Source organism: Pogoniulus pusillus, chromosome 28, assembly GCF_015220805.1.
Source record: "Pogoniulus pusillus isolate bPogPus1 chromosome 28, bPogPus1.pri, whole genome shotgun sequence".
In the NCBI taxonomy this organism is placed as follows: domain Eukaryota; kingdom Metazoa; phylum Chordata; class Aves; order Piciformes; family Lybiidae; genus Pogoniulus; species Pogoniulus pusillus.
This window is the reverse complement of record NC_087291.1, coordinates 8,899,570-8,911,680: the sequence shown is the minus strand read 5'-3', so window position 1 is coordinate 8,911,680 and position 12,111 is coordinate 8,899,570. Positions and strand designations below refer to the sequence as shown.

Sequence of the window (12,111 nt, the reverse complement as noted above, 5' to 3'; positions counted from 1 at the left end):
ATAAAACTGTATAGGTGGTTCTGCATAACTTCACCTCAACTTTTTGACCAAGAAAAGTGGTACAGTAAACTGTATTTTGTTGTTGTTGGCTTCTGGTTTGTTTTGGGTTGTGTTACACACAGCTTCTGTTGGGAGTATGTAACTAGTCTTTACTTAATGTTAGTATTTTGTTATTGAATTGTGCTTACAGTCAGGCTTGGTCACTCTGCAAAAGATAAATTATTTCTGCAGAGGACTCAAAATTCAGAGATATAAAGCTTTGATTCATTTGGGAAGGTACATGTTAGAGCTGAAAAAGTAAGATACAGAGAAAGGCATTCTTCAGAAGCTGTACTCTCTTGTGTCTGTTATGCTGGCATTAATTACCTATGTGAATGCAGAAAGCAGAGTTTTCTTCATCCAGCTGTTTCTTGTAAAATAGCAAGGAAGGTAATTGATGTGATCCATTAAGTTCAGCCTGTTGTATGAGTAGGGTGTGATGCAGGATACATCCTGAAGCTTGGTGAATTTGTACTATAATTTTGGGTACAGAGGAGTATCTCAGACTGCACATCTGCTGAATGTGCTTGGCCTTCATTTAAAAATAAACTTAAAAATATCTTTTAGTATTTGAAATACTAAAGTAGTTGAAGAATAAGGGGAGTACAGTCTTTGTCCACCAAAACTGAAATTTCTCCAAGGGCATATACTAGTATTCATTTAAAGTACAGTAGTCTTTGTGCAACATCAGTCTGTGCTTTTCTAACGTCTACAGCTGAAATGACTACCAAAAGAGGAAAACAGTTTAACTCAGCCTTTTAAAAAGCTTTTGAATGGCTTGCTTTTACACACTTCTGTTTGTCCTGTATGGTCTTTGAAGTTTTGCATGAAATTCCTTCATGTTTTATTTCAAACAGAACTACTATTTGTAATTTGAGGCACAATACTATTTTTAAGTTCTCTGCTATTGGAACACTTCATCTGTTTTCTCTATAATGGAAGCCTTTTACAAACCCTGCTTGTCTAGGCTATAGGTAGAGGCTTTCAAAAGTATAGACTATTTCCTTTTCTTTCAGCTGATCACCACTGCCTCCCACAGATTAAGGTTCCAATATCACTTAAATGCTTTTTAATAATTTCTTTAATGTCTGGAATGTGTGGTCTTCCTATTTGTGCAACTTGAGAGGTGCAGAGAAGTGATTGTGTTTTGAAGTTTTCTCAACAGTCTCCTTAAAGACTATTTCTTCCAATTAGCAATATATGAACATTTGTAAGAGCAAGAGGAAAAGCATTGATTTCCTTTCAGCTGTTCCTTATCATAACAATTTTGAGGAGAAATAGAACTGGTTTCAAAATTTTGCTACTTAGTGCTACCTCTTAGAAGGACTAAGGGAGCTAGAGCAATGGTGTGAAGTTTTCAAAAACTGTGGAAGTAAATTTATGTGTTGGCAACTGGCAGTGGTGATGTTCAGATCTTCGGCAAAGATTACTCTAGTTACTAAGTTTCTGATGAACAGTATTTAGAAGAAACCAGAACATTAGCAATTTAGTATCAGTTCATAAAGTAATGATTTGTAGGCATTCTCTCTTTTTTTTCTTAATAATGTGAAAATTCTTATGTTTGTCTCAAAACAACCACTGATAGCATAGCTTTTTCAGTGTTACCCAAGTTGCCCTGCAGAAACGCAGGCATCCATAGCAGACCTGACCCTGTTTATGCATTTCAATTAGGGTCTTTTATATCACAGGAGAGGCATTTTCTGTCTTTCAGTTTGAATTCCCAATATTTATTTAAAAGTAGTATTTACATAGTGCGAAAGAGTATACAGCAAAGCTCAAGCTTTACATCTGGGTGGAGGATGCCAGGAAATAATTACAGAATCATTGAGGTTGGAAGAAGCTTCTTCAGATCATCTAGCCTAATTACTCTGTCCAAACAGGATGACCTGGAGCAGGTTGTCCAGGACTGTGTTCACTGGGTTTTAAATATCTTCAGATATGGAGACTCTGTTTCTGTGGGCAATCTTTTTCAGTGACGATGAGAGACAGGTGACATGAATGGAATCAAGACAAGTTCAGGCTGTAGGTGAGGAAAAGCTTTTTCAGCAGTAGGAAGTAGTGGAAGCAACTACAAAGAACAGAAGTTATCTGGTCTCCATCCTGAGAAGTTTTCAAGATTGCTGGGTAAAGCCCTGAGCAGCATCGTATGCTCCCCTAGCTGTCACTTCTTAGGGCATGAGATTGGATTAGAGACCTTGTGGGGATCCTTCCTACTTAAGCTTTCATAACTCGATCCAATTATTCTCCTGATTACCTCTGGAGAGAGAGTATTTACTTTTCAGTAATCATTTGTTTTAACTGATTACTGTCTAACCGTTGTATATGATGTAATTCAATAAGAAATGCATGGTTTATGGTGGAGCATAAGGAGAAAAATGGGAAAGTGAATGATCTTTTAAAATAATTGCATCTCCTGAACCTTCCAGAAGGCATCTTAAGCCTTCCCACCTCTTTCAGTCTGGCACAAATATAGTGAAAAAGCAAATTCATTAGGTGACTCAAACTACATTGTAGGAAACACCATGCAGGTTTCTGCTGTCCTACCATATGTTCACTTTAGAGAACTTTCAACTGTGATTTTAGACCTGTGTGATTAGACCACTACAAGAGAAGTGCCTCTGTGTCAGAAAAGACATATTCAGCATATTTTTGTATGTGTATGCTTCCTCAATCACCATCTGTGCCTGAAGCTTGCACCAGTCTTTCTCCAGTTAAAGAAAAGTCAGAAAGCATTGTAATACATAACATCTGTATAGGTGTTCAGTATTACCTTCTTCAAGGTACAGGCTTAGTTACTGAGCATCAAGTTAAGTTAATTGCCTTCCCACTTCACAATTTAAATGTTTTTCTTTACAGTCCTTCAGGAAAGAGAAGTCTAACACAATTTCCTCTGTACTGGATTTTAATGTATCTCTTATCAATAATTTATTGTCTGTCATGATATATCTAAATAACACATAGCTTTTATTTCAGCTGGTCTTGGAGAAGCGATGCTTTATTCCCTTTTTATCTTTGCTGAAATAATTTTAAAATAGTGCTTTTCTTTCAAAAGATGCAGCTGTGAGGTCCATCTGTTCATCAGACAATTTGTGCTTCATCTTTTTTTGGAAGATTTCACAGCCTGAAAGAAGTGTGGCTATGGCATTTGGGTTGGGGAAGGGTGGTTTGTTGTTCTTCATGGGTTTTGTGACCTTAAGAGTCACAAAAAATGGGCATGTGAGATGTAGTTGAGCTAGGTTTGGAAAGTATAGGGACTGCTTGAATTTCTATTCATAGTGATGCTAAAATAAGCTCAGTCTTGACTTGCCAGAAAACTTAGAGAAGATGAAGTTAAGAAGTATTAGTAAACATTACACATTGCTAAGTGTATATGTTATTTCTTTTCAACATGCAAAAAATCAGTGAGTAGAATTGAATATCCAGAGGAGCATTCATTCTTAGCAATGAATCAATCAATCCTTCCTTTACTGATTCACTGCCTTATGCTATTACAGAATCACAGAATATTACAGGTTGGAAGGGACCTCCAGAGATCGTCGAGTCCAACCCCCCTGCCAAAAAGAGGATCACCTAGGGTAGTCTGACCAGGGATGAACTCAGTTGGGTTTTGAAGGTCTCCAGAGAAAGAGACTCCACAGCCACCCTGGGCAGCCTGTTCCAGTGCTCCATCACCCTCACTGTGAAGCTTTCTCCTCATTTTGAGGCAAAAGCTTCTGTGTTCAAGCTTGCATCCATTGTCACAGATTTTGCATTTTGCAGATTCTGCAGTCAGTACAGTATGCATGCTGCAGACAACTGGTTCCTGCACTGAGCAGTCTTACTGTCTTTCTAGAGCAGAGCCACTGTATTTACTGAAGGAGGAAGGATCTTGTTTTGATTATGTGCCTACCTGATATTAGAATGGACTGCCACCCAGAAATACTTGAGTGAAGGTGACTATCAATAGGGCTATAGCTGCATTGACCTGAAAGTCCCTGCTTGGCAATTATTTGTCAAGTAGCCTGAATAAAACCTCACACTGACGTCAATGCAAAGTCTGCGGGTGCTTGCGAGCCTAAGTATCATTGTACCTTATTACAATAACCAGCATAGGCACGTCTTGTGTGGGATTCTGTAGCAAATTTGTAGCCTAGTGTAGAGGAGCACTGGGGCTAAACTGCAACTGTGTAGCACTTCTATAGTGCTTCTGCAGGAATAAGTTTTCTACAACGAGGGTGGTGCCCAGAGAAGTTGTGAACGTCTCATCCCTGGAATTAACCCTGAAGCCCTGGCTGCGTGAGACTCTGAGCAGCCTGGTCTAGTGGAAGGTGACCATGCCCATGGCAGTGGGCTTGGAACCAGATGATGTTCAGGGTCCCTTCCAACTCAAGCCATTCTCTGATTCTCTGGAGGTATTTCTAGGTGTGATATGTGTGTAGTATTTTGTGAAAATGCAAACACAATGTTGTGTGTGCCCACTGCATAGTGTTTTGCCAGAGACTTTTTATCTTTAGACCTGGCTTCTGAAGCACTCTAAGAGTAAAGGAAGGTTTGATCAGTGTTTTATATGTTCGTGATCAATAGCCTCTCAGTAAATGAACCCACTTGTACAAGCTCAAAATGTTAACTTCTTCAGAGATCCTCCTTTCCTCAGACCTAGGCTGCCAATAATGGTATAATTGTAGCTGGGGAGAGAGGTGGCTGATACAAAACAGTTTTTTTCCCCTTATATTAAAGCATAAATCAGTTGAAAAAAATAAATGGAAATGATATATACCACTGACATTGGTTAAGGGTTGTATGAGTTACAAATGGATTTTCTTTTGTCTATGCATATGAAGTGCCATGTGAAACTTCTTTTGGGTATTTCCTTCCTGAAAAGCTTTTAAACAGCACAAGAAATAATTTCCAAAGTTTAGGTATGCCACAAGACTTTAATCTTTCTAGACTTCTTGTGAAATATGACCACACCAGTAGTCCCTGAGGTATTTATTTTGCTGTCCTATCCAGATGAGTGGGTCATGTGGATATAAATATGGATGAGTTTATTTCAATATATTATACATAAATTTCTTTTAATTCTGATTAGTTTGTAAGCTTGGAGACTAATAAAATGAAATTGAGCTAAAAAAAGGTCTGTGCAAGGTATTCACTCTGGAAAGCTTTAATTTTCCCTAGTGAGTGACACATTTGTCTTCTGTCTGCAAATCTGGAAAATTTATTTAAATGTATGCTTCCTCTTTGCAGGCAAGAATTAAGCACTGAAAGAAAGAGTAAAGTCAAACTTGATAGAAGAGTCACAGTTGAGAGCTTAGTGAAAACCTATCCTTTTTACAAATACAAGAAGAGTTACCATAGTGTCTTTTACTTCTATTTGATTTGAATTTACTATTGTAAGGTAAGATGTAGATTAAACCTTTGAATCATCCTTTGGTTATCTGAAGAGCTGTATATGAATTAGGAGGAATTAATTCTGTTTAGTAATTTTTGTATTAATAAAGAGATTTTTGTATTCTTATGCCTTGGGATGCACACTGTCTGCCACAGATATCAATTGACATGGCATTCCCCCCCTGCCTTGCCTTTTTTTTTGATAAGGGGTTCCAATGACAAATTAGTTGCTCTGGAAACGGGGCTATATGCATTGCAGGATTAAATTGTTCAGTGCATTTACACAGCAGACCAGTATGATCCTGCCAAGTCTTGCTTGAGGCTTTAAGCATTCTACAGTTATAAGAAATTGACTGTGGAAATTAATTCTACATAAGTGTATGCTCCCTGTCACCAATTCTAGGGACTGGAGTAGAGGGTGGCCCATTGTAATCTCATTGTCTCATCAGAGCTGGGGCTCACACTTAGTCCTATTGTCACATTTTCCCAAGAATCCCTTTATTTCAGCACTGCCTCAATTGAGAGCATGTTTCGGCTGCTCAGTTCCTTCTGTTCTGTCTGGAGGCTGTTGTCAGGTTGTCAGTGTGTGTTTCTTGTAACGTGTGTGTTCCCAGATGTTTTTTTAGCCATTGTAGTCAACTATATCTATCTCATGCTGTCCTCACAAAAGCAAGTTCTTTTGTGTTGTGATGAGAATTTAACTTTTTTATGCAGATGGGTCTTAGAATATAGAAAAAGGCTTGTCTGCAGAGAGAGAGGGAGGTGCATGGTAGAGCTCTCCAGTTCTGTATGCTCTTACCAGTTTACAAGATGAGAGGCAAGAGGGACCAAATTAATTTTCTACTGAAGAAAACCACATATTTGCTTTTTATGGGACACCAAAGTATTCAATGATAAGGAGCACTTCCTACAATCTAGTTCATGCAGTTTGTTCACTGTAATCCTTAGTTCTTATATGCCTGACTAAGTTCTGTTTTTCTCATTTCAAGGGCACAATTGGTAGACAAGAGATGAGAGGCTCCAAAGGCAATTTTTGATAGGTTATGTAGATTTGGTAGCTTTTATGCTCCTTAGCTGCATCTGTTTCTTGCTTGATATGACCCAATCTTTTAAGTAAAACTTTGCTACATGAGTACTTACATCTTCAGCTTTTTTTGCTGCTGCTGGAATGTAAGGTATTTTACTAAGAGAGCTCTGCCAGCCTTTCCCCAGGAAAGTAAAAAGTGAAATTGTTTTAAAGACTACTGCTTAAAATTTCATGTGCATCAACATGATTTTGAAATATGCCTGGAAACAACCTATCTCCTGCTGTTTGTATTTTAATAAGATGTTTTCTTTTTCCTCCTAGAAATGAGTAAATAAATGCCCATTGAGTAGATACATTAAAAAGGGCTTATAATACATTTACCAAAGCATCTTCCTCTCCTCCTCTCCTCTTAAATTTTCTTTGAATAAATCAAGTTGTTTGTAAGTACACATATGAATATCTAAGATATATGTAGGTCACTGTGTTGCTTAGATGTTGAAAGCTGTTTCCACATGTGAGCAAATATTAGCATTTCACATTAAATGGGCACTATGTTTGAAGCTGGACCATGACTTGCATAACACATGTAAAGCACTGGGAGTGTTTAGTCTATTACGGGAAGTGCCCATGTGTTGTTACCTACTCTTTTTAAGGAAACCAACTGACATCATTCCTTTTAGAAGGTGCTCTTGATGCCTTTTGGCATGTCTTGAGGTTTTATGCCAGGTGAATATAAACCAGTGAAAGCATTGTGAAGCACAAAAAAATAGTGAAGCATATAATTGCTTGAGTTTCTAGTTACCTCTTTATTGATAACAGGTGCAAAGACTTTGTTGAAGCTTCTTAAAGCTCTCTCTTGTGCTAAAAATATTTTACTTAACCTTGTAGCTGGTTAAAGAAAGAGGTACTTAATAGTATTATTTCTTTATTTAACTACTTAGAAAGATATTCCTTTTCACACGAGGAACTAGCTAAGCTGAGACAATAGTGACCCACATTGTGTTCAAACAAAAACAATCCTGGGTGAGTAAAGGTGTATCCTAATTTGTATATGCTTGCCTATCTATTTTTTCTTTCTAATATTGAGGAAAAACTATAGATAAGAACACTCTTGCTGTGCTGTGAGAGAAGGCAACCATGAGATGAACAGCAATAGGAAAATTATTTCTGAAAAGAGCTGGGTTTGGGTTTGATCACCTGGGATGTAAATCTGCCTTTGTGAATTGCTTTCCAAGAATAAACTTGGTAAACTTACTAAAATATACCTAGGCAGTTTTGATGCTAGAATTTGTAAAAGCTTTATTAAATAAAACACTCACTTGAAAATATTCTATCTAGTGGCACAAAGCTCAAAGTCAGTCTTGTAAAGATTGACATTGCTTTTAAAAGTTTCTCCTTGGTGATAAAGTTTTTACGTAGGGATTTAATTTTTTTAATTTGATCTAATAATTCTAAGATAGGCAGAATTCTGAAAAGGTTATGTAAGATAGAGCTTATTAGCATGGAGATATATAAGGAATGTCTTTATTATGCACGCCTCTGTCAGCACTAAGTGCTGGAATTGCAACTGGTAGTTGAGATGTATGCTTTGACCTGTAGGAAGCTTTTTATTTTAACTCAGGTTATTTATAAGAGCAAGTATGCTAACCTGAAGTCCCTTAAAATCAGTTTATGTAACCATTAAAAATGTAAAGACAGATTATTGTAACACTTGCAGTATTTTGTGCAGCACCTGGAAACATCTGTCTACTTCTGCAAATACTATAGCTTGCATAACTGCTTTGAGTCATGAATCTGTAACTGGGAACTGAGAAAAAAACATAAAACAAGACAGGTGCTTCTGTAGCTGAACTGGTGGAGGTACAGGATATGCCTAGTCTGAGGAAGATGTGGACTATTTATGAGTTCAATTGGTGACTTTACATAATGTGTGACTGCTGATAGTACTTTGTTATAAAGTAGGAATAATACTGTTTCAAGATCTGAAAGTGTAAAGTAAGTGTCACTTCCCCTCCTACTTGAGGTTTCACAGAAGATTCACTTTATGAAAGCAAAAATGATTAAAGCATACTTTAAATATGCAGTCTTGATGTGAACTACTGTAGTTAAAATGTGGCACACAGGATGATTTAATTGTTGAGAATTCCACTTGACAGAATGAATGGCCAGAAATTTACTTTTCTTGGGGAGGAATTTTCTAGGAAGAATTGAAATTTGAAAGTAGGTGTTGAGAAATGCTGTCTGTTCTGCTGCTGTGCAGTGTTTCATAATAGCTTTCATTATAAAACTGTGAGGAAAGTCAAGGGTAAATTCCTGTGTGGGAGAAGGAGCATATAGGCTTTCTAATTCTCTTGATAGATGCTGCTGTGCAACGCGTGGAGTGCTGCGGTACATAGTGGTGGTTTGTAATGCTTTTAGTCTTGTTGAGCACCTCAGAAGATTTGTTTTTTACTTGTGTATGTAAGCATGCACATATAATTCTGTAGGAGCTTGAAAGAATACAGTTAAACTCAAGAACTGTATAGTTTATTCACTACTAAGGATAATAGTACAAAATAAGACTCTTTGATAATATGTTGAAAAACAGGTAAAGAATGACCATCTACCTTGTGAAGAACATCATAATTTTCTCCCTTCTGCACTCAGCCTATGATAGCATGTGTTCATCTCTGCAAGCTTGGGGCTAGCTGATGTAATCCTGCTAAGAGCTACTGTACACACAGCCCGATGTGCAAGTATGTGAACATGCTGAACCTGCTGTCTAACATAAAAGATCTGGTTTGTTCAACTTTATCTTGAATGGGAGGATTGAAGCACAGAGTTATAAAATAGATTCTCATCACTCACCTCAAATGACTTCACCCAATCACAGAATGTCAGGGGCTGGAAGGGACCTCAAAAAGTAATCTAGTCCAACCCCCTCATGGGACAAGATAGCTGGGATGGTGGGATTTTTTGACTTTTTCTTGAGCACCATTGTTCCCTGTCACCCAAGGTGCTGCAGTTCTTTTTGTGAGTCTGTAAACAGCCAGGAAAATCTCCACTGAGAATACTGGGCTAGCATGATACACTTCACATTTTAGGATATGCTTCCTCTTGCAGTGTGTTGTGGTGCCACATTATGTAACTGTCTGCACCGTCACACTTAGTACTGGAGCACAGTAAATCAGAACTCATAGTAAAAGACTGCTGGAGATGGACACAAGTGTCATCAAGGCAAGAGCTGTCTTGGAAGCAAATTGTTGGTTAGAAGTAATAGTTTTGGAACTCTGTTTATTTTTAAAACAATGACATATGCCTATCCAAGAAGTGTAATACTTGTAGTCATTTGGTGTATGTATGAGGGCTGAAAACTTGCTCTGAAAGAGGGATTAAATGAAGACACATGAATGAGTTGCTTTTATTGTATTTGGAAGATTATGCATGCTTTGGACGTAGTTTTTATTTGTTTGGCTTTTCATTCTTTAGTAGTCATGAACCTCGAATGGAATGTGCTAGGCCTGGATTTAAGTTGGTTGTGATGATTAGGATTTGGATGAAGATTTTATTTCCATATTTCCAACAAACAAAAAAAAGCTAGTTTTCCATTCTGTGCACTTGCTCTCACTAAATGTAGTTGACTGCTGAACATCTCTAAAATTGTGGTGTTTCCCAGAGCTTTTGCTATTTATGCAAAGCCTCTTTTGGTCACTGCTTAACAGTTTGCTTCTGTTTTGTCAGCAGCCATGCAGCAGGTCCTGGACAACCTTACCGATCTGCCAACATCGACAGGCGCTGAAGAAATAGACCTGATTTTTCTTAAAGGAATTATGGAAAACCCTATTGTAAGATCACTTGCTAAGGTATTTAAACTTGCAGAATCTCTTAAATTATTGTGCGAACACTGAATATGGATTGAAGTATTAATAATGGCATTTATGTATGTAGACCTTATTAAAAGATTTGATGGAGTTCTTGGAGGTGAAGATTTGGTATAATGCCATTTCTGTGCATGTTGGTTTATTGTTTTATGTCAGGTTCTAGAGGAAAAAGGAAAAGTAGAGAGTCCAGAAGTGGTGTGGTAATGTTATTTATAAAGAAAATGTCAAAATAGTTGAAATTAGAAGTGGTTAGTTTTAATATGGTCTTGTGACCACTGTTGTGTGCAAAACCCGTATGCCTTCTGACTTCCAGCATTTTTGCCAAAGATGAAAAGTGAGAGCAGTAACCTTCATCTCCTCACTGTGTAAACAAGTTTTCTTTTTGTTCTTGGCTCAAAACAACCTTCTGATCAACCCAGGGAAATCTTTCCTTCGTGCTCTTTCCTGGAGCTTAGTAATGCTGGGACTTTTTCGCTTGTTAGCTATTTGAAACATAACTATCCTTAGTTTTGCTTTTGCATTATGAAAACACTTGATTTATATATAATGGTATCAATTAAAAGTATGATGATATTTGTGAAAAAAGTCTCTGGACCCCATAATTAAAACGTAGCTGATCTTACCAGTAGGAGATGCAGTCACTATTGCATGGCACTTACATTCCTTTGTATTCATCCTTCATAAAATTGAGCTTTTCATGAGGAAAAAACAGTTAACTTAAATGTAGCTGTCTCATTAATATGAATAGACATCTGAAAGCAGTGCCCTCTGGGCAGGCATGAAATACACTAAGGATTGTTGTACAAGGATTTTGCTCAGTATGAAAATCTGGGAAGAAAAACTTCTTAAGAATTCATATAAGAATTCACTTCTGTTTAGCTGTTCAAAAAATTCATTTTAAGTAGAAGGCATTGCATAGTAATAAACTTAGAAATTATGGTAATGTCTCATCTGCTAATGAGATGACTGCAGAGGGAGAGACTTGTGTACTAAATTTTACTAAAGTAAAAGCATTTTCTTACTTAAAGTTGATTCCAACTTCAGTATCTGCTGCATAGGTCATCTTTAATATTTGTCATGAAGAAAATGTTAATTGCAAAGCATTTTCTTTTTTTTTTTTTCTCAGGAATTTGGGCTTTAATGCCCAATTACAATTACGTGGAATTTAATGACTAGCAGATGTAAAAAAATGCTTGTGATGGAAACAGATTCTTAACTATAAACTTGCTTTATCTAGAATGCTGAAAGACTTTAATTGTGTTCATATGGCATGACTGCACTCATTTCCTTTTGTAATTATTGTGGAATTAAACCCCCAAACTGTCCTAACCAGCAAAGCTAAATGAGGGCAAGGTCAAAACAACAGCACATGTTATGAAGTACATATAGTTCATATATATCTTTGTCTTTAAAAATACATAAACCTCACTTTTATGTTAGAAGAGCCAGATTTAACAGAATAGGCAGTTCTCAGAACATTGAGAAGGTCAGATTATTTCAGCAGATTTGTTTCAGACCACGTTTGAAACATAAGATTTTTCCCATTTTTCTTTATTAGTCAGCTATTAAGATGAGTTGTTATGTAAAATACCCCCCAAAAGGACAAAAACAAGTAGGGAATTGTACTTTGGGCCATAACAACTTCTGTTTCAGTCCTTAAAAACATAAAGGTAAGCAATAAATATAGTAGATAGTTTACAATACCTCACAATGCAAAATTTGTCTAATCTTTTAAAATTGGGTTAACTTCACACTTTTTCTTTCTAAAGACATTGAGGTAGAAATTACAGATGCTTTTTGGGATAGGGTTCTTCT

The 12,111-nt window shown here is 37.0% G+C and overlaps 1 protein-coding gene across 3 annotated transcripts in view; it reads left to right on the top strand.

Annotated features, from left to right (window-relative positions):
• Positions 1-12,111, top strand: part of PALS2 (protein associated with LIN7 2, MAGUK p55 family member) — a 56,999-nt gene that overhangs the window by 20,464 nt on the left and 24,424 nt on the right. For 2 of the 3 annotated variants that reach the window (XM_064167045.1, XM_064167047.1), the window contains one exon: positions 10,160-10,278. In XM_064167045.1, the coding sequence (XP_064023115.1) occupies positions 10,162-10,278 (117 nt within the window). In that variant the 5' untranslated portion in view covers positions 10,160-10,161. Of the gene's footprint in view, positions 1-10,156; positions 10,279-12,111 lie in introns of all 3 variants that reach the window. The other variant, XM_064167046.1, reaches the window with a different exon arrangement.